Source organism: Psittacula echo (genome assembly GCF_963264785.1).
Source record: "Psittacula echo genome assembly, chromosome: 2".
NCBI lineage: Eukaryota > Metazoa > Chordata > Aves > Psittaciformes > Psittacidae > Psittacula > Psittacula echo.
In genome coordinates this window covers 1,743,358-1,765,274 of record NC_137737.1, presented here as the reverse complement: position 1 = coordinate 1,765,274, position 21,917 = coordinate 1,743,358, and the positions used below count along the sequence as shown (strand labels likewise).

General features: G+C 45.8%; 1 protein-coding gene across 1 annotated transcript in view; it reads left to right on the top strand.

The window, feature by feature from the left end:
* The first annotated feature begins 450 nt into the window (after positions 1-450).
* The window catches only part of AOAH (acyloxyacyl hydrolase), a 69,579-nt gene continuing 48,112 nt past the window's right edge, over positions 451-21,917 (top strand). Inside the window, exons 1-5 of the mRNA XM_080611458.1 lie at positions 451-518; positions 927-1,081; positions 15,698-15,793; positions 20,041-20,101; positions 21,208-21,307. Of these exons, the coding sequence (XP_080467584.1) occupies positions 928-1,081; positions 15,698-15,793; positions 20,041-20,101; positions 21,208-21,307 (411 nt within the window). The 5' untranslated portion in view covers positions 451-518; position 927. The remainder of the gene's footprint in view (positions 519-926; positions 1,082-15,697; positions 15,794-20,040; positions 20,102-21,207; positions 21,308-21,917) is intronic.

Below are 21,917 nucleotides of genomic sequence, written 5' to 3'. Positions count from 1 at the left end.
GGTGTCACTTAAACTCCGCTTTTGCTCCAGGCTGGGGAACGACCGGTTCCTGCCTTATCTGGGGGGGAAACAAGAGGGAGAGGGAAGCCTTTGGTTGTTGTGACTGCCGGAGCAGGGAAAGCTCCGGGATTTGCAAGCCTCGCGGGCAGCAAACGAACGCGATGAGCCCCGTGTCCCTTCCCCCTCCGTGGCGCAGTCCCCAGCGGCCTCTTTTAGCTTTCACGCCTGGTCCTCCCCGGCGGAAACCCTGCTTGGGAGCTCACAGCAGCAGCCGGAGATGGATGTTTCTCTGTGCCTGCGAAGGAGGGCAGAGGCGGGACGGCGGCGGGGAGGAGGGCTCCTGGAGCCGGTTCTTTTTCCCCTTTGCAACACGAGTTGTTGGGGGAGTGTCTCGCGTTATTAATGCTCTGGAAACCGCTGTGGTTTAAGGTCGTTAGTCATCCGCTGCTACCGCGGGAGACACGGGAGCGCTGAGCACGGCTCTTCCTGCAGCCCTCTTGGTCCTCCCAGGCCAGCAGGTTGGGAAAAGATGTAAATGGGGCAATGGGGATGCGGGAGGTGAGCACAGAGCAGCCCGGGGGCATCCTCACAGCCTGGTCATGGGGTGCACAGGTCTATGGGACTCGCTGGGTTGTGGTGGGTGCCTGCACAGCAACCACGAATGACCTGAGAGGGGCTGAGGGGTGTGCGAAGGGCATGGGCTGGGTGAGCACCCTGCGATGTGCGAGCATGGGAACCTCCATGCACCCCGTGAGAGAGCAGTCATGTGTATCCCCGCCTGGGAAGCAGTCCCTGTATTACGTGTAGCTACATGGGCATGCACATCTCCATTCACCTAATGAGGCAAGTATGCAGGATGCTCCCTGAGCAATTAGGGAATACATGTGCCCTTTCCCACCTGATTTCTTCCTTTTTTCCTTCCTTAGGATGTGGGGGTCTAGGCAAACATCCCTTAATTTATTCTGCATCCTCTGGCTCCTGCTTCTGCTGAAGGCTGCCTCTTCCTCCCCTCTCCTCCGTGGAAATGACCCACCACCCTCTTCGCTCCCCTCCGGGCTGTACAAAGGACACACCTGCATTGGTAGGTATTCAGGTTTTGTTTGCCTGGTGGACTAGTTCATTTGTTACTCCACTGGTGAGCTGAGAACTGCCGTGCACATCATAAATCACTCCTTTATCTGTTTCAACAGCTGTACTGCACAATGCGCGTAGTCTTTGCTGAAATAACCGCTGAAGGTTTTGCAAGGCCACGTGAGGTCTGGAGTTATTTTATGATTTTGTTTTTGAGTGGCTGCTTCCCAAAGTTCATGTTTTTGCTGTGCGGGGAATGGCTTCTTGCAAAGCTGGCTGTAACGTCTATAGGGCTGGGACCTGGAAACAAGGCGTTGTGGGGTCCTGGTGTTTGGTAGCGTTTGTGATGCAGCGTGGTTAGCTGCAGGAAGGGTTAGGGTTCCACCAAGTTCCCTGAGACTCACCCAGGGCCTCCTCATTGATTTCACTGCCTGGGAAACTCCTTAAGCACAGTTGCTCCATACGTAGGCCAGGAGGCTTTGTGGTCCGGACGGCTGTGTCTGGATAGCCAAGCGGCAAGGGCTGTTTCCTCATATCTCCTTTCCTCCTCTTGAGTGCACGTGTCTGCAAACAAAACAAGTGTTTTGGCCACCCCCTTCTCATGTGTCTGCAGTGGCTGTGGTGATTTCCAGCACAGCTATAGCTGGAGGTATCCAGTAGCCTCTGCTAGTGAAGTGATTCCCAAAGACAGACCAGTAATACATAATATAATATAATATAATATAATATAATATAATGTATTGTATATGTATATATATGTAATGTAATGTAATATATGTTATTATATTACATATTGTACATATTACATATTGTAATATTACAATGTAATGTATAATATAATATAACACAGTCAACATGAACTGTGCGTATCTCTGCATCAGAAATGCCCTTGGAGTTAGACTCTGTATAGCTAGAGAGATGTGGTAGCTTATATTTTGTATGTAGGCAAGTATTAACAATGGGTATGTCTTATGCATTAAGATCAAAAGTATTATTTCTTCTTCTTTTAGCTTTCCAGGGCACTTCTATGCTGTAAATAGAAACCCTGTTTCTCCATGGCTTCTCCATGGTTTCTATCATGTTTCTCCATGTTTCTGCCATATTTCTCCATGTTTGTCATGGTTCTCCATGTTTCTGTCATGGTTCTCCATGTTTCTGTCATGGTTCTCCATGTTTCTGTCATGGTCGAAGGAGGTGATCCTGCCCCTCTGCTCTGCTCTCGTGAGACCTCACTTGGAGCATTGTGTGCAGTTCTGGGGTCCTCAACATAAAAAGGACTCGGAACTGTTGGAACAAGTCCAGAGGAGGCCATGAGGATGATCAGGGGCTGGAGCACCTCCTGTATGAAGACAGGCTGAGAAAGTTGGGGCTGTTCAGCCTGGAGAAGAGAAGGCTGCGTGGAGACCTCAGAGCAGCTTCCAGTATCTGAAGGGGGCTACAAGGATGCTGGAGAGGGACTCTTCATCAGGGACTGTAGTGATAGGACAAGGGGTGATGGGGTCAAACTTAAACAGGGGAAGTTTAGATTGGATCTAAGGAAGAAATTCTTTACTGAGAGGGTGGTGAGGCACTGGAATGGGTTGCCCAGGGAAGTTGTGAATGCTCCATCCTTGGCGGTGTTCAAGGCCAGGTTGGATGAGGCCTTGGGTGCCATGGTTTAGTGTGGGGTGTCCCTGCCCATGGCAGGGGGGTTGGAACTGGATGATCTCAAGGTCCTTTCCAACCCTAACTATTCTATGATTCTATGATTCTAACTATTCTATGTTTCTGTCATGGTTCTCCATGTTTCTGTCATGTTTCTCCATGTTTCTGCCATGTTTCTCCATGTTTGTCATGGTTCTCCATGTTTCTGTCATGGTTCTCCATGTTTCTGTCATGGTTCTCCATCTTTCAGAAGGAAATACAATTTCTCTCAGCCCCAGGTTATTTTCACTGTGGCTGAAGGACCGCAGTTAGAAATAACCATCCTAAGCTTCATAAATCCCTGGTTTTGCCTCACTTCTGCGCCGTTCCCAGTGCCCCTGCAGATTCTGGCACCGGCGAGGCAGGCTGAACCCAGCGCAGAGTGAAGCTGGGCTGATGAGGCTTGTGCAGCCCTTGCAGGGTTCAGCTGCCAGCCAGAAAATGAGGGCGAGTAGTGAAAAGCAGAAATGATTGTCAGGGACTGGCCTTGCTCGGGCCAGCAGCCAGTGACCGAGCAGCTGCCAGAGCAAGAGGGAAGTGGTGGGTTCTGATGGTAACGTCTTTGGCGGCTGTTTGGATGGCATAGGGAAGGCAGCTGGAACCCTAACCCGTGGGATTTTACATTGGTGTGTTTTGAGCATTGGGTGTGAGTGCTGGCTGCCCTTCCTATCCTATTGATCCAGCAAGGCTCTACATTCCTAAAGCGGCAGCACGTTGCATTGAAGTTGCTATGCATAGAGTAAGTTGTGATTTTTTACTGCACTTTGCTGTTTAAGAGTGTGATACTGGATCTTCAGACAAACCAGAGCCTGATTCTACTTAGCGTGCTGCATGCAGACCTGGAGAGGAGCTGAGTGATGGCAGGGGTGTAACTGCTGGGCAAGCTGGCAGGGATTCAGATTTAAGCAGCTGATCTGGTTTATGAATGTGAAGATCTGAATCAGGGTATCAAAACAGATGCAGGGGCCTATGCTCACATGGGATTATCTATTTCTAACAGCAAGTATGGGTGGGATGGGCAGTATCATGTACAGGGTGGAAGTGAAGGAAACTGTTTCAGCATCACCTACAGATCACGAATTAGCACTGAGCTCTTTATCCACTCCTCCCATTCCCCAGAGCTTCTCGCTCTTCTGATTTCCTCCATTCTTGTACCAAATCCCACCAGATTGTGGGTCCCATTGCTGGGACCACCAAGCATCTCCCTGGAATATCTGTTCAGTGAGCAGAAACCAAAACCCTGCCTCTCTCCCCACTTGCTCTCTCTGCAAGCTAAAGCATCCACGTGAGCTTGACTCAGGACCAAAACAGGCTGTTCACACCTCTGTAAACTGCAAGCTAAAAACAAAGTGTGCAGAGCATTGAAACCACATGGGCTGGGCCTGGAAGGGGGGGCTGATGACAAGCAGGCGGCTGCTGTCTGCTAGCCCAGACAGCCACCTCTGGGCTATCATAGGATCCCAGACTGGTTTGTGTTGGAAGGGGCCTTAAAGCTCCTCCAGCTCCAACCCCTGCCACGGGCAGGGACCCCTTCCGCTGGAGCAGCTTGCTCCAAGCCCCTGTGTCCAACCTGGCCTTGAGCACTGCCAGGGATGGGGCAGCCACAGCTTCTCTGGGCACCCTGTGCCAGCGCCTCAGCACCCTCACAGGGAAGAGCTTCTGCCTAAGAGCTCATCTCAGTCTCCCCTCGGGCAGGTTCAAGCCATTCCCCTTGGCCTGTCCCTACAGGCCCTTGTCCCAAGCCCCTTTCCAGGTTTCCTGCAGCCCCTTTAGGCACTGGAGCTGCTCTCAGGTCTCCCCTTCAGGAGCCTTCTCTTCTCCAGGCTGCCCCAGCCCAGCTCTCTCAGCCTGGCTCCAGAGCAGAGCTGCTCCAGCCCTCGCAGCATCTCCATGGTTTCCTCTGGACTCGTTCAAGCAAGTTCACCTCCTCCTTGTGTTCACTGATGGGCTGCTTTCCTGACTGACTCCTGAAAACACTGACAAGCCATCTGTGTCTCTTCCTTTTCACAAGCAGGGAAGTGAAAGCACTGATTTGGTGACCAGCCCCTTAGGAGCAGAAATTAAGCCACGATCAGCTTTCTCTCTAGGAGGAAGATTGTGATTTCCTTTCAACGGCTTGACCCCAGCCCCTGCTTAACTCAGTCTGCCATCTGGGAAGGCATTGGGAGAGAGCCATGAGAGCTTCCTCTGGGTCTTCTTGGCCTTACAGATTGAGGCAGCACTTTTAACAGGCGAAATGACTGCTGCCAAATATACAGGAGCTGTTCTTGAAGCAATGGGTTTTTCCATGCAAGTTAAATGTGTGCCCAGGTGTCGCATCTTTCAAAGTTATTTGCTTCTCTTTTTCTGAGGGAAATGAGGTGGCTGCACATTGAGCAGTCACTTCTGAGCACTCCTGTCTGTGTACCACCTGCATGGCCAAGATTGCTGTGTTGCTAGCTGAGGTCAGTCAGAAAATGGTTGCTCTTTCAATAGCAAAACCAATACAATATTTCTCATTAAGCCTTTCCATGGAAAGTATCACACTTCTTGAAGAAATAGGTAGAAATCATATGACAGGGATGTGAAACGCAGCTTGAATGAGATATGACTTGGTTGCTTCTTTCTTCTGTTACCCTTGCTAGCAGCACTCCCTGGGTAGGCACCATCTGCACCAGTAGACTCTGGACATACTGGGAAAGGAACTGATGCCTCAGGAGACTCCCCTGTCCTTAGCACGTCTGACAAATGTATTTTGGGTAGGAACCTATATGCCTATATAGTGAATAGGGCTGGAGGAGAGGAGAGTGTGCATCCAGTGAGCTGCCACAGCATGCTGAGCGATTCAAACAACTCATAGGGGAGGTTGGCCAAAACATTTCTGCTTGCAGACTGTTGCTTGTCTGAAAGAGAAGGTGATGTTTTTACAGCCACGTTCATTGTGTTGGGAAACGTTTAGACAGAAATTTTCATCAGCCTCAGGAACTGTAGAAAAAATCACATAATTTCTGCTGCATTTTCTTGGGAAAGTCGACAGCTTCATTCAGAGAAAGCCTTTTAATAATGGACTTGGTGTGAAAAGAAAGCGTTTGGAAAGTGTTCCCACCTGAAATGGGACTTATGCTGACCGCTTTTCAGAATCAGGGGAAAGAGGGAGAAAGGACCTGATGATAATTCTTCTGGCTGTAGTATACCTGAGCCGTTCCTAACCGTCTCCAACCTGCTCTTAAACAGTACCTGGTCTCTCTAGCAGAGTTTTCCCAACATCTGACAGTCTCCTTTCTCCATCAGTGTTTCCTGCCTCCCCAGGCTGGAAAGTCCCACACCCCCCACACACCCCCCACCCATTTTGCAGACCTTCCTCTGAGCCTCTTTGTTTGTGATACATTCTTCTGCTTTTTCCTGAAGGTAGACAAAAGGGTTTTGGTAAGGGTTCCTATATGCAAAGACCCATGTAGATGCTTTTCCTCATGTAAGGATGGGGAGGTTTTGCTCTGTGCACTGGCTTGGGAGCTGAATGCTTGCTCTGGGTTTTGTTTCTGGGTTTGTTACTGACTGGCAGTACGGCTGAAGGGATTTATTCAGGATGAGACCTAGAAACCCTTTTGCTAGGTGCAGCCTGGTTGTTTCAGTGCAGCATCCTGAGAACAAGAAGCTGTGTATTTTTCTCTCAAAAATGAAGTATGAATGAGCCCTTCAGATCCTCGGGTCTTTGACTTTTCCCATTGTCCTGGTTTCAGCTGGAATTGAGTTTTCTTCCTAGTGTCTGGTGCAGGGCTGTGTTTTGGCTTTAGTCTGAGAACAGCACTGATAACACACCGATGGTTTAGTTGTTGCTCAGTAGCACTTACCCTGATCCAGGACTTTTCAGTCTCGTGCTCTGCCAGTGAGGAGGGACACAAGAAGCCAGGAAGGAGCAGAGCCAGGACACCTGACCCAACTAGACAAAGGGATATTCCATACTATGGCTCAGTATAGAAACTGGAGGGAGTTGGCCAGGAGCTGACAATCAGTGCTCAGGAATGAGCTGGGCATTGGTCAGCGGGTCATGAGCAAGGGTATTGTGCATCAGTTGGGGAAAATGCTGCCTGTTTTACAGGGCAAACAAGGTTTTACTGGAGTTAAGGTACCCAAAGGCAGTGCAGTAAAACTGGTAACTGTTGACACTAGTGATAATCATCATCATCATCATCATGGCTTGACTTCGCGAGCGAAGATTTGGGAAGGGCTTTACCCACGCTTACTACAAGCACGCTGATGACTAAAAAAGCCAACGTGGGACAGGCAAATCTGGTTGCAAAAAGCACAGCGATAAAGACAGTACAGTAAAACTGGTAACTGTTGACACCAGTGATGATGTTTCATCGGAGCTAAGATCATGCTCTTGTTTTTTTCTACTATTTCTGATTAATTTTTAGAGGTTTTATTCCTTCCCTCCCATCACCCTGAATTGCAAGAGAACCCTGAAAGGGTCTTTTCAAAATGTGCTGCTCCCTAGCAGACTTCATCCAAACGTATCTGAAGCAACCTCAGGAAAGGCAGAAGCTGCAGTGGATGGTGCAGAAAGCAGGGGAGACACTGAAAGACATGAGGGAACTGCTGTATTCACCTCTCTTCAGCATGGTAAAGAAAGGGAATTTGAGGAATTCCAGATCAGCCAGTTAAACATCAATTCCTAGAAAAACCCTGCAATAGTTATAAAAGCTTTATAAAAGCATCTTTCAAGAGTAAATATGAATAAGAGCCTCACTGGATTTATCAAGGAGAAGCAGTGTCAGAGCAATGTAGTTTTCTTTGCTGATGGGATAATGGCATGCGGCCACAGAAAAAGCAGTGGATGTTACAGCTGGGCTTTAGTAGGGCTTTTGGCACCACCTCAGCACTAATCTAATGGCTGAGAGACTTGTGACATTGATTAAGCTTCTACAGGGCAGGACAAAACTGGTGGGTGGCCTTGTTCGGAGGGTAATTACAAGTGGCTCACTCGCTAAGCAGAAGGATGTACAAAATGAGGTCTTTATTGGACATGTATTTTGAATATCACTCAATATTTTCATTAGCCGGGATAACGAAATAGTGCGCTATCAAAGGAGCAGCTCACACAAAGCTGAAAAGGTTTGCAAGTACGATGGAGGGCAGGATTAAATTCAAAACAATCTTGACAACTTGGAGTATTTACCCTCAAAAAAGGTCATTTCAGTACAAGTATGTTGAAGGCAGTGCAGCAGAAATAGTCAATGGCACATATAGCAGGTGAGGGAATGGCTGGGTAGCATCCCTAGGGAAGATCATTTGGGCTTGCAGTGGCACAATGATGGCATGCTGTCATGAAGAACGCACACGCTGTGCACACCAAGATGTGTGAACAGAAGTTAGCTTGCAAGACCTGAAGTAACCCACTACCTTTCTCAGCATTGACAAAGCCTCAGAGGAATTTCTGCCTCCCCTTTTGGGGCTGTGTATCATGAATGATGCACAGTGACAGGAGGCTTCAGAGAAAAACAAACATAAGCTACAAAGACAGTCTGAATAAATTAGAGTTAATTAGTCTAGAGAAGACAAACTTGAGAAAAGATGTATCTGTCCTTGAAAACATGCAGGGGGTGATCCGTTCCCCAGGTTTATAAAAACTGTGACAGGAAATAACAGAAATTAATAGCACGAGGGACATTCAGTATAGGAAGAAAAATTCATAGTAGTGGTGGTAGTGAGCACTGCCATCAGTTCTTGAAATAGATATAAAAGACCTCATTAAACATCTTAACAGATCTATTGCCTACCCAGTCCCTTCAGAACAGCTTAGATAGATAGAATCCCAGACTGGTTTGGGCTGAGATCACAAGAACCATTTGCGGACAGCAGGGTGTATTGGTGCTCTCTCCAGCAGCAGGCTGCCCTGCTCCTCTTTGGGATGAGATGGTTAGACAGGGAGTGCTCAACACAGCCAGACCACAGCGTTTTCCACACAAGGGGAGATCCTGTGGGTCAGCACCTGGGGAAGCAGGTTTCCTCAGCTTTGTGCTCGATAGAATGCCATTCTCAGCAACCTCTGTGGGTCACCTCTTCCATTCACCCATGAGCACGTAATTCCTGGCGTATGATGATGCATGGTTTTGAAACGTATTTTCAGCTCTGATTACATTGAAGAGCGGATGTTTCAGAGCTTCCCAGCAGCGTAAAACGCCGACCTCTACCTGTGTTGATTCCTGTGATAGCTGATGTCCTCAACAGTTTGCCTCCATCTAGCTGTGCGTGAGTGCAGGGATGAAACATGCCCTGCGGAGCCACAGCAGGACCGGTAGCGTTTGGAATTCCCAATAACTTCCCACAATGGAACATGCAAAATGGACTTGGAGGCTTTTAATAGCTGCACTCGGACAAAGTGGCTGTGCACGTATTGTCTGGGGAGGCACCATGACAGAATGTATAATTTACAGCTCAGTGAGTTCTCCAGAAAGGTCATGCCCAATATCACTGTAGTACCACAATGTGGTTTACTCTGAAAGGCTGGGAATGGACTTTGATTACGGCAGCTAGCTGCTAAGCTGCAGCATCTCTGTTCACTTCACCAGCATCGCTCACTTTACTCAGCAGCAAAATTTGGCCTGGTGATCTGTAATAAATGCCAAATTTTACCATTGCATTCTTTCCTCCAGTTATACTTTGAGTAGAAAAACCACAGACACATCAGTAGCACAGTAGAGATACTACAGCAACTATTAAAATAGGAGTATTTTTGACAGCTATTCATATTCTTCAGCGACTGATGGTGAAAAATTCATTTTCTAAATCACCCCCGGTCTTGCTGCATGTTTGTGGCTGTAAAATGCATATATATCTATATTGACCACAATAAAAAGGTGTGCTTAGCATACCAACGTACTACATGTGTGTCTAAATACACAATCGTATATATTCATATGTGCATTTGTAGACATGGGTAGTCTTGTATGCTGTACTTTACTGATGCCTGCCTTTAGTATAAGTATTGATTGTCTTTTTGGCTGCTGATTGCTACGATGTGTACACTTCCCACTTTTGTTCCTGTTAGCCCTATATGGAATTTGTTACGTGTAAGGCAATCCCTTGCAGTGGTGTGTATCTGAGACAAGTTTTGTGAGTTCAGAATCTTCCAATGGTCAAACCTGTGCTACAAGGATGAAGTTATCCAGTTACAGTAACTTCCTCTGCCACCATTCAGTAAAGTTTTAAAACCTTTTCCTGATTTGGAGAAGAGAAATATGTTAATAGCAATCATACATAGACTTTCTTTTCCCTATATTAATGTAGGAAGCATTTCCATTGGAAGTGCCTGGGGCTATAGATTTTGTTAAATAGGGCTCCTTAGTATGTAACATAGGAAACAGAAGGGATCCATTTGGCTGGCAGGTATGGGTACCAGACTTTGCCACTAGATGCAAACTGAATTTTCTGTGCTGGCTTAACTGCATCAGACTCCTCATTGGGTGTCTTCAAGAAAGAACAATGAATGGAGCTCTGAAGTTAGGGGTCTGAAGTGGCTCGCTGCTATTGCATGAGCAACAGAAATGATAACTGATGTTCCAGGATTTGCTGGGTTTGTTACAGAGCTCCAGTGCACTCAAAATACTGCTATATTAATATTGCAAACATGTCTTTAGGGAGGATACTGTATATAGTTTTATGCCGAATAGCAGGTTTTGTAATAGTGTACCAAGATTTAGCATTTCCAATATATTTTATGACACTTGGTAAAGTTAGGGGGAAAATCTCCTGTGTATGCCATCAAACTTGAGTATGGATACCTGTAATTATATTCCATCACTTCAGTATCTCTATGAAATACTTTAGCACTGTAAGTGGAATAGGAAGCAAAGTCTGAGTTAAAAGACTTTTACACTTAGATCCCTTTCTACATTACCTTTCAAAGCAATGAATCCTCTGACAGTGTATGGGAAAATAACTATCCTAACTTTGCATTATACAGTTATGTTACTTGAGCTGAGAATGAAATCTTGAGGTTATAAAGGGGTGCTCTTTGAAAGTGTCAGCTCAGCACTGAGAAGCAGTGCAAGTAGGCAAAATGGGTATTGGGAAGTACTAGGAAAGGAATAGATAGTGAAAAAAAAAACCATTCCTGTCCTGTAACTTTGCATATCCGTGGTCTGCCTGCACCTAGAATGCCCACATGCATGTGCCCATCTCAGAGGAGAAAACCTGATTTCTTATTAGTTCCTCTTGTGAATGCTCTTATTTCAAACTGGAATGTCTTGTTCCAGGTTGAACTGGAACTGAATGAGATGAATTTGGAAAGAGGTGTTTTTACACCAGATCAACAGCACAGGGAATAGCAGTATCCTCTTTTGTAGACAGGCTCTGGGGACTCCTCATCCGAAGGCTTTAAGAGATGCATTGAAGCCTATAATCACCTTTAAAGGGAAGAAGCGAAGACTGTGCTTTGGGAAAACCTCCATCTTAGAAAGTGAAAAACCCAGGGATGTGATAGACAGCTTCATTTATTCAGGGTCTTATTGGTGCAGACAGATATCTGAGACAGAGGTTTGTTGCTTCACCAGGCGAGGCTCCAGCTGCTGCTCCACCAGGAGCAAGCAGGGTGACCACAGCCTGGCTGGCTGAGAGCTATTTGTGTCCAAGGCCACTTCTGGGCGCTTATTTCCTCCCAGTGCTCCGTGGGGTACGTTTAATTTATGGCTGGGGAGCAGCAATCTGGCTGGAGGGCAAAAAAGATCTCCAGCACCCAGGAACGTGAGCAAAGGATGGCAAAGGGGGGTGTGCCAGGTACCAGAGATCCCATGTAACGGAATTCTACTCAGACAAATATATCTACAGATCAAAACTCAAGAGAGGCAGCTTTCACTGCCCAGACACTTCTTGACTTCCCTAGGTGTAATTCTAATTATAGAGCCTTTCAAACGTGTGCAGCAGAAGTGGATTAAGTTAAATAGTCTGCTCAAACTGCCAGAGGCTTCACAGCCAGGGAATGAATTTCTCTACCTCTGATTTTATTATCAGAATGTGATTTTTTTCCCCTGAGCTTATTGGAAATGTCATTTTATTATTACATGCTATTTTTTATTATTACACACTACATGGACAGAAGTACTTCCTGACGTGTTAGTTTGCAGATTACTGCTGCTGAGCAAAATGGTTATGGTTTTCTCTTATCTCTTCAGAAATTAATAGCAGATGGGACAAGCTATCGCTAAAAGAGACAGGCGTTTTATTAATGGCAGAGTTTAGTTTCTAATGGCCGGTAGGCATTATAATGCCAATGAGTTTCTTCCAGAGAAAACATCCTTCAGGCTGTCAAGGAAACCTGTTATTGAGGTGAGGCAGCAAAGTCAATTTCTGGAAACATGGTTCTAAAGAAAATCGTGTGCAACTATAAAAGATTTAGAGCTTTTTTTAACCTTTAATTAAGAAGCCGATCTGCATTGCTGTGTATGTGCCCAGCTCCTGATGCGAAATAAATCACATCTAAATATCTGCTAAATTAAAAAAGCAAGCGAGAGTTGCTAATGGCCAGATCTGGAAGTGCTTTTCTACAGCTAAGTGCTAAAGTATTAAAAAGTTTATAATCTTGCATGCACCATAAGTAATTAAAGCAGTGATATTTCTGCAGCCCAAGACAGCCGACTTCCCTCCGTCCTTTTTAGCTAACTACTTAATTTCCAATTTTAGCCAGCAGAATGAAGACCCATTAAAGGCTAGGATAACTGGTTAGCACTTCAGATGATATTTGGTGTGCAGCGAGACTTCTGTTCATTTTATTAGAGGGTAGTGCCTCTTATGCTGCAGCCAACCGTGAATTCTTTTTCTGCCACTAAATGCAGAGGAAGATGATATATATGATTAAAAAGAGAGCAGGTTTGTAGTAGGAATGAAGATAGTCTGAGTTAACATTCATTTTAAGACGCTGATCTTTTGAGGTTTTACCTATGGGACATAGGTTCTCCGGGAGGATAAAACTGAATTACTTGGGGGGAGCACGCTTTTACCCAGAAGAAAATGGGGAGCCTGCCTTTTTCCCAAGTAGCCAGGCTATTATTATTGTTATTTATATCCATATAGCATCAAGTGGTTGCAGGTACTGCATGAAGCACTGCACAAACTCAGCGATGGCTCCGTTAATTCTCACGTAAAACGAATCTCCCTTTGGGCCTGGCTTGATAGACACAAAATTGTCTGACTTATCAACGTGAAGAATTCCCATTGAATTGCTGGGATACCGCTCCATGAGTGGGGTTACCTGCATGGTTGTGTTTGTGATTAAGAATTCTCTTTCTATTCAGCGGAGCTGAACCAAAACCAGCTATTCCCTCCCCACCCCACATGGTACTTTGTCAAGTGTGAGAAACTCACATCTTCAGAGGGGGCTGTCTTCGTGTGTAACAGAGGAAATGGAAATGGCAGGGGGGGTTTTATCCTCAGCCCAGCTGTGTGGATTTTGAGCACTCAGGCTGTTTGTCCATCAGCCTCTTTCTCTGCATCGACTGTACTGGAGGTGAGAAGAGAATGAAAGTTGTGGGACAACATCTGAGTCAGAGAGAGGAGCTTCTTTGCACCCTTACCCTGAGACCAACCGTTAGGCAGAACCGTGCCCAGTTCTGCTTCAGCCTGTGTTCTGGGGACTGTCTGCTCCCCCAGCTCCTGCCTGCTGAACCATTTTCCTCTACAGCTTCTTCAGGCTCCCAGTGCAAAAAAACGAGAGGTGAAACAACAAAAGCGGCCTCCTTTAGAAAAAAGCCAAAGGACAAACAAGCTCCTTCCTACGTCTCTGCTTGGACTTCTTGCGGTCTTTCTGACTTCCAGACAGCAAGATTGTTTGGTGAAAGCCTGACCTTGCTGAGAGAAGAAAGGAAGGCACAGCAAGAATACGTGGGTTTGTGGTTAAACATCATTTTTGTCATTCAGTTTTTCTGAGCCTCCATCCTCATGAATTAAACAGGCACAGAAGGCAGGGGAAGGGTGGTTTTGGTTGGCTGTAGGTTGCTCATGTGTGTTAATAATACGGCCTTGCAAGAATGAGGTTATGCAATGCCTTTTAGGTGTGTTTCCAGGATGTGCGCCACCATCCCAGCCCTGAGTGATGGAGGTGAAACAGGGACCAGACGGCCCTGGGCTGTTCTTTGAGCACAAGTCCTGAGCATGCTTTGCCCTCCAGCTTGGATGTCCCTTTTGGTTTTAGTTTGGGTCTTTATTATTCTGCTTTCTTCTTCTTCTTCTTTATGAGCTATTGTGTTTTAATTACCTGTTAATTCTTCTGGCTAGCCTCTGGCTATGTTTGGGAGGGAGAGATCAGGAGGAATGACTTGCTTCAGGGTTTTCTCTTGGGTTTATCTGCCTCTGTTTGTTCTCCTGTTCTTTCAGGCTGACTGGAGGGAATGGCTGTTAGCATGCTTTATAAATCATTCCATAGAGGACTTTGAGTGAGCGTTTTATTTAATAAGTATGGAGAAGTGGGCATTTATCCCTGCAAAAAAGGTGGCAAGTTCACTATAATTTCCACTGGATTACTGTATTGGGGGTAGAAGAAGTAATAGAAGATTAAAAGGTATTGGTCTTACAGCCAGATCCAATTGTATTACCTCCTCTTTGACTTGCTTCTTGATGCACAGGCGCATCAAAGTTATTTACGTTGAAAAACAGCACTTTGATTTAATAGCACAGAGGCAGGGGTGTTTGGAAGGAATTGAGAAGCTCGCTTTGAAGAGCTGTGGCAGTCTGAAAACCTGAACACTGATGCTCTTCAGCTGTGGGAAGAGCTCCAAATGCTGCAGCTCTCCTTCATTTCTAGACTGCCAGAGCAAGTCCTAAGAGCTGAGATTTCTTGCAGAGAGGAGGAAACAGGGTTCAGCTGCAGGGATTGCAAAGAGAAATCTTCATTCAGGCTGCTGGAGACTGGTGTCCTTGTCTCCTGGCTGCCTGGGGTACCCAGCTCTGTTACACAGGCTAGCATCTCACTCTGCTCCCAGGTCTGACTACGTTGCTCAGAACTGGGATCGCCAAACATGGCTTCATTGTAAGATGGTGAAGCCAGTGCAGAGACAGAGCACAATGCAGATCTGCAGCAATCTAAAACCCACTTGAAATGAACCATTTATGGTCATTGGGTGGATTTTGAATGATTGCTATGTGAGGATTATATTGAACCTGCTTCACCCCATAAAATACCAGAAAAAGTGCTGCACACCTCAAGAAACACTTCCCTATGCAAGGTCTTGGGTCTCAGCCACAGCTAGTCCAAGGAGCCAGATGGGTTTTAGCCTTGCTCACCCCCAGATTAGTGATGAGAAATAACCAGCTTCATAGGTCATAGGGAATGAGTTCTTTCCAGCCACAGAAGGAAAGCAGAATGAACTCCAGAGGCATTTTGGCATTAACAAATGGGTAGCTGGGCCCAGCAGCCCTGTGCGTGCCAAACATGGCTGGGCTTCAGAGGGAAGTCATTGAAGAGCTGATGCCATGGGAACTTTGTGATGCTTGGCACATATGTCTGCTTCGTGACATCTCTTCTGCAGGCTGTCGCACCCATTTGTTTTTGGTAGCCCTCTGCGTGGTGCGTGTTGAGAAGTGTAGAAATCCCCTCAAGTACAGACCTGTGTCCTTGTGGGAAATAACGAGGGAGCAGGTGGCCAAGCAGGCAGTTGTAACAGTGGCTGTCTCCCTGGCTCCTTAATTTTCCTCTTTGAAAGGATGGAAAATCATTATTCCAGGAGCCACATCCAGTGCTGTAAAAGCCAGGCTGTTCCGTGCACTCCCCTGGCATCTCCTCTGTGATAACCTCCAGGTTTTGAGTAAAGACTAAAAGTCACAGACATGTTTTCCCCTTGAACACTGATCTGCCATGGAGCGTCTCGAGAAATGAAATGCTCAGCGATGCTTGAAACACCTCCATGGCACAGGGTGCTCCATCACACTTCACAGGTAACCCTGTTCCCTCTTTCTGTTTGTTTGTTTGAAGGGTGCGTGCTTGTGGTGTCTGTAATCGAACAGCTTGCACAGTGGCACAACAGTACAGTAAAGGCAGCCACGGAGAGGCTGTGCAGCTACATACCTGGTAAGTACCCAATAATGCGCCATATGTTCTGTTGGTTCTGCTATGTGTCTCTGTTAATTAAAAATTCACATGTGGAGCCTGGAAAGGCTTTATCCACTTCTCGCACAGCATCTCAAATGGATGATGCTGAAAGACAGCAAGGTGTTACCTGCAGGGAAGTCAGTGGCATGGCTAAGATGGCTTTAGAGCTGGGATTTCATCCAAAAGTTAGGGTGAGTAGGACCAACACATATAGACCCCTTCCCTCCCTTTTTGTCTGCTTTGTGTCTCTGTTAGCGGCTTAAGAATAGATTCAATGTATGCCCAGCCACTCCTCTCTCTTGCTGATATGGGTCTTTATAGCTGCTACGAAGATGAAAATGTTTTCAGCAGGTCTAGGAAGCCACTGTTGTAGAAACGAGCTGAGGTTGACAGATGTAAGATGTGAGCATTTGTTCTGCACAGAAAAGCTATTGAAATGGAACTGAGGATACACATTTCAAAAGCAATAGCTATTCCATAGGGATATGCGTAATCTCCCCTTTTTCTGCCCCACATTTTACCTGCCCATAGAATCCTAGCTGTCCAAATGCACATCCCTAAATAGAGAATGGGTTGAAAGCCAGAATAGCTTTGTGCCTGAGAGAATAAGTCACTGGATCTCACATTCATGCTATCTTTTTAACACTATAAATGTAAAAAGACACCTTGGGATTCTTCATCTGAAAGCTGTTTATATGGGACTTCACAAGCTGTGTCTCTGAGAAACCGTCTTGCTCTGTAGACCCTGCTTTCACAGAAGATGCTTGTAGAATATTAATTCCCTCCTTTCCAAGAGGGGATTTCTCGATGCAGGTTGGGGCAGGGAGGTGATTGCTGGGATTCACTCATTGATAGAATAATACTTATCAGATTTCTGTTCATATCCTCAGTGTTTTAAATTTCAGGCACACAACGATGAAGTTGCAATTAGAAGCACTGATCCTGTTATTAAAATACAATTTTCTTCTTTAAAATATGACATGCGAGCTCTGTGCTCATGATTCACTCAGTGGACCTTGTTCCACTGACATGTCAAGATATTTCTTTTCGTCTGCCATTCTTTACACACATAAAATCCTATTATCCGTTGAGTTAAATCTGTATAATCCAGCTAGCTTTTATGAGATGTGTGGATACACCCAGTAGGAAAGAAAACTGACCCTGAACTTGAAAGGAGTGAAAAATCCTATGGATTTTGTGAGAGCTACAGATTTATCCTCTTATGGAAGGGGAATGCTGCAGCCCAGCTTCCTCTTACTGCTTGAAACAATAGAAGGGCTTTGGATGCTCATGAGGAGCAAACCTACTAAAGCAAGCCGTGCCATTTCACCTGAAGGAACAACTTCATTGTTATACACACGCCTACAGCTGATTGCAAGAATGACAGCAACATGTTAATGGCAATGGGGCTTTTTCTAAGGCCAAAATGGGAATAAGAACTTCTGTGTTTTTTTTAAAGGGCTTCCTAGAATTTCAGTTACAATCAAGCTGGGCTTGATGAAGCCTTCAGTGAAGTTAAATGATGTTCAAGAACAGGGAAAACGAGAGAGGAAAGTTCAGTACCCGTCAATGCCCCTCAGTCCGTGTAGGCTGTGCAGCAGACACAATTGCATCCTTACTGCTATGGCAATATTTGTTATGTATGTGATTCAAGCAACAAGGCCAATAAACCTATGAAAGTAAGAAGTGACTCCATGAGGGAAGGAGGCTCTTGAGCAATCAGAAAGGGAGGTCTGGGGGAACAGGCTGTATTTATGGCACAAGGATGGATATTTGCCTGGACACTGGGAGGCTGCCTGAAGAAACAGAGGTGCCTGGTACCTGAAATGTGCTTTGAGACCGCCTGCCTCTGGCATTGCCTCTGGGCCATGCTCTGCTTCTGTGTCAGCCACTGCTGTGTAAACACCGTGGAGCTCAAGTGGAAATGGCATCCTGATTAATGCCATCTTTCTTGCAAATATTTATCCTCTGAGATTCAGCCAGAATTTGTGCTTCTAGGACTACGAAGCTATAGAGGAAAACCTTCTGGGTTTTTATCAGTGCCCTGGTTTCAGCTGGGATAGAGTTAAGTTTCTTCCTAGTAGCTGGTACAGTGCTGTGTACACAACAGTCACATAGGAACAGGGCAGTTCAGGGGATGTCTTTTACCCAAAACAGGGCAAAAGCAAGTATACTCTAAATTTTCTGTAGATTTTCTGCATTTAGTTTGGTTTAAGGTCTTCTCTTGCCCCTGAACACTCAAAGTTATCATTTTCCCTCTCTTTCTTCCCCTCCTTTCTGACTTAGGCAGCTTATTCCTAGCAGAGCTTTCTCTCTTCAGTAACTTCTCCTTGTGTGTGTTAGCAGAGCCAGAGATTTTTGAATGCATGAGTACAGGCTGGCTTGGAGAGCAAGTCCTATAAACACTGCCTGTGGTTTGGATCTGTTTTGCTGGAAGCTAAAGCATAAATGGCATTGGTATCTTCCGAGAGGCCTCTGTGTGCTCAATGATAATTTTATGTTATTGCTGTTATTTTTACCAACTGTTTGTTACACTATGGGATATTCACATCCCAAGTTTCCTCTATGCGTAAGGAAATCAGTGCCTAGAAATCAGGGTGACCAGCAGACCCCTAACATCAGCTCCCCAGCCAAACCCTCCCCTCCTGGGTTGGGGAAGCCAGCCACCTTCTGCTGCAGTCTCCTATAGGTAGCCAGGTGCCTTGATGGTAAGCCTCATGAGAGGGCGTTTTAATCAGCGATGATACCAAACGCAGGGTTATTGATGTCTGTGATGTCTTTCCTTTTAGGTGAACAAGAATAGAATGTAATTCTAGCCAGGAGACCAATTTTTAACTTGCAGACTGCTTCTGAAGAGCCAATAGAGAGTAGTTAGGTGGCAAAGGAGGTGAAGAAATGAAGCTAATAACTTGATTGAAATGAAACAGCCAGCACAGGATAAGAAAAATCAGCTATTGTAGTTACAGAAGCTGTCTGCAACATCATACGCTGAGGATATTATCCTTCATTCCCTGCTATGCCCTTCTGGTCTCAGCTCTCCTTTCCTGGGTGCTGGTTGCCAGCCAGGGTGTCTGCAGTCCTGGCAGGATAGGAGCTGTGGGAGTGCGAGCACACCCATCTACTGATTGAATCAGTGCTGGGAGGTTTTCTGCCCTCCCCAGACCAAAATCACCCTCCTTGTATGCAGCAGACCCCTGGCCCTGGGCATGTCCTGATGCTGGGTAAAACTGATCATTCAGCCCAGAGTCAGAGGGAAGCAGCTGCTCCGGGTGTTCCTAAAGATGAGCATACTCTGTTTGCTTCCCCAAGTACAGGGAGTTATCTGTCTGGATCATGGAGGCGCGAGAGAAAATGACACCTCTCAGGAATTTCAGGAGCTGCAAGTTTGTTATCACTGCACTTGTAGGAACCTGCCTCTCCATGAGCTCCTGCAGAAACAAGGCTTGAGACTGCCTTTGCAAGACACATGTGTGCTTAACCAGCTCTTGTCTGTTCAGGCCAAGGCACAGTCACTTTTCCTTCATGGGAACTGTCAGATCAGTGTACCTATATTCAGATCCTGGATGTGGGGACCACTCTATCTTTACAATGGTACCTTAAAGAAACCTGTGATGAGCTGTGTCTGGAGAGCATCCTTCAGCCAGATTAAAACAAGCCACCTAAGCCAGCATCCTGAAAAGGCTCATGGCTGCAGACTGAAAGGAAGCCAGACAAAAAGTGTCAAATACTGATTTGGATGCAATTACTCCTGTGCAACTCCTGCTCTACACAAAGCGAATTCTCTTAACTCTCACAGCCCCCCAGAAGCTCCGAGGCAGCTCTAGCAGTAGCATCAAGCCCAACGTCACTTTCTGCGCTTTGATTTATGTGTTTGTTTTCTTTCTCCTTGCAAACCTACCGAGCTGTTTGTTTGAACTGCTTAGAGGATGCTGCAGCATGTGGGATTTATTTCCATGATGCTACGCTGGGAACATCTAACAAATACTGGTTACCCTTTTTAGTCTTTGTCATGTGGCTTCTCTAGCCTGAAGCTAGAGATGGGGTTTAGGCAAGGTTAGAACTTCATGTTTTCCCATTCTCAGGTGCTAGACTGAGGTTGTAAATTCACACACATTCTCCTAAGGTAAACAGCATTCACCTTAGTGAACCAACCCCTGCCATATTTTGACTGTTATAAAACCAGTTTCACCATGCTCCATTAGTTACCATAAATTTATGTTTTCTAGAGAAACTGCAAGGTTTCTGTTACATACTTGCTGAACTTTATGGACCACACATAGCTGAGCTGTAAGTATTGCTGTGTCCTCTCAGGTCTTAGTTTGTTCCTGACATGTACGGATGCGCTGCTGGATTGAAGTGCAGGGCTTTCATTCTTGAAATCACATGATGATTATTAAAGCAGAGGTGCTGGAGAGTGATTCTGGTTCGGCTTTGGCACAGCTCTTTCTGAGTGAATAAACACGGGCTGCCATGGGTACCCGTTTTCCTACTCCATTTGAATCTCAGATCAGGCCCACCTGATGTAATTACCTTTTGGAAAGGGGCTCGTTTGGCTGAGGGAGGGATTTGAGTAACCCATGTGTGTGAGACAGCTTCTGCAGTCACACCACTGTAACACTTGGCTCTTGCTTTCCCTTCTACCTTAAATCAAGCTTTCTAATTGTCAACCCCTACATGCTCTCAGCCCCAACCTTGATGCATACTCTTGGGGAAGCCTCCTAAGTAATGTAAGTGATTAAAACGATAAAATGTAGGTCGTTTTATTCCCCTCTAAAAGTCCTTAGTTTAATTACCAGAGCTTTTGCTAGACCTGCTTTCTCCCCAGGGTTTTTACTTTCCTTTTTAAAACTAGCCAAGGGACTGCAAAGTGCTTACAGGACTAAGCACTGCTATAATCACACATGCCAATTTAATTCCTGATTAGCCCAGAGGTGTGTCCCAAAAAGCAAGAAGGGATCCTTGCGTTTGTGCTTGGTGATTAAAGGTTAAGGATCTTTGAAGGATTTCTGGTTGTTTTCTTGAGTTAATGATTGAACGTTCCTATGTGCCAAACCACATATGCATTAACTTGAACCTCTAAATCTTTGTCAGACTTATGATTCATTTAGAAAAAAGCCAGAACAATCATAATGTGCTTGATTCAGGTGCTGTATATAAAGCACAGCGCTTTTTCATCATCCTGGGGCCCGATTTTAAATGCTGAATAGGATGCCATGGCAGGAAATCGTTAGGACCCAGCACTGTACTGAGCAGCGAAGCGATTACCAGCCCCAATGAAGAGAGCTGAGGTTATTGTTTGGTGTCGGGGAGATTTAGCTTCCCATGGAAATAGCTTCTACTTTCAAGCACCCAGAAGAACATAATAGTCTTTGTTTATGCACCATTTCCTTCAGCATAGACAGGGAAATGAATGCTGATGTGGTCTGCCATTCCTTGAAGCTGTGTAAACAGGATCCAGGACAACCGCTTTGTCATCTCTACAGTCCTCCAAAGGTGAGCTGGTTTTCCATGTTTTTTCAAAGCTGCTGACTGTGGAAGGTCTGTTGAGCTGGAACTCAAGGGCACAGGGGCTTCCAGTGCACGTGCGTTGGCTGGGAAATGAACTGCAACGTTGTGAGGGTGGACACTGTGAGAATATTTGTGTTTGAAGGAGAGGTGCCTAACACACGTTAGCTGTGAGGACCATCAGTGCTATGGTTGTGGCAGGGTGGGAATTACAGGGCTAAATTCTCCTGGGCCAGAGGACGAGAGCAGGGAAAACAAAATCTCACTTTATACACACTATAATGTACAATAACCCCAAACTAGATACTCAGCCAAGGTTCATCTATACCACCATGGCACCAGTGACATGGGGGTGTATATATCCCCACATTGCCTAATCTGCTGTGGCAGCCTGTGTAGGTTCTGTAAATGCAGGGCTATTAGACTTGGATTAGTCTGCAGTGCAAGAGGTTTAAGCTAACATGCATAATCTTTGCCACAGGCTGGAAGCGTGTTACCATCCTTTTTTTGATGTACAGTTCCTTGCTACACCACAGTGACTTGATTGCATGTCCTAGACCTTTGTCACTTGGACACATACGTATCTTCATAGGTGTCT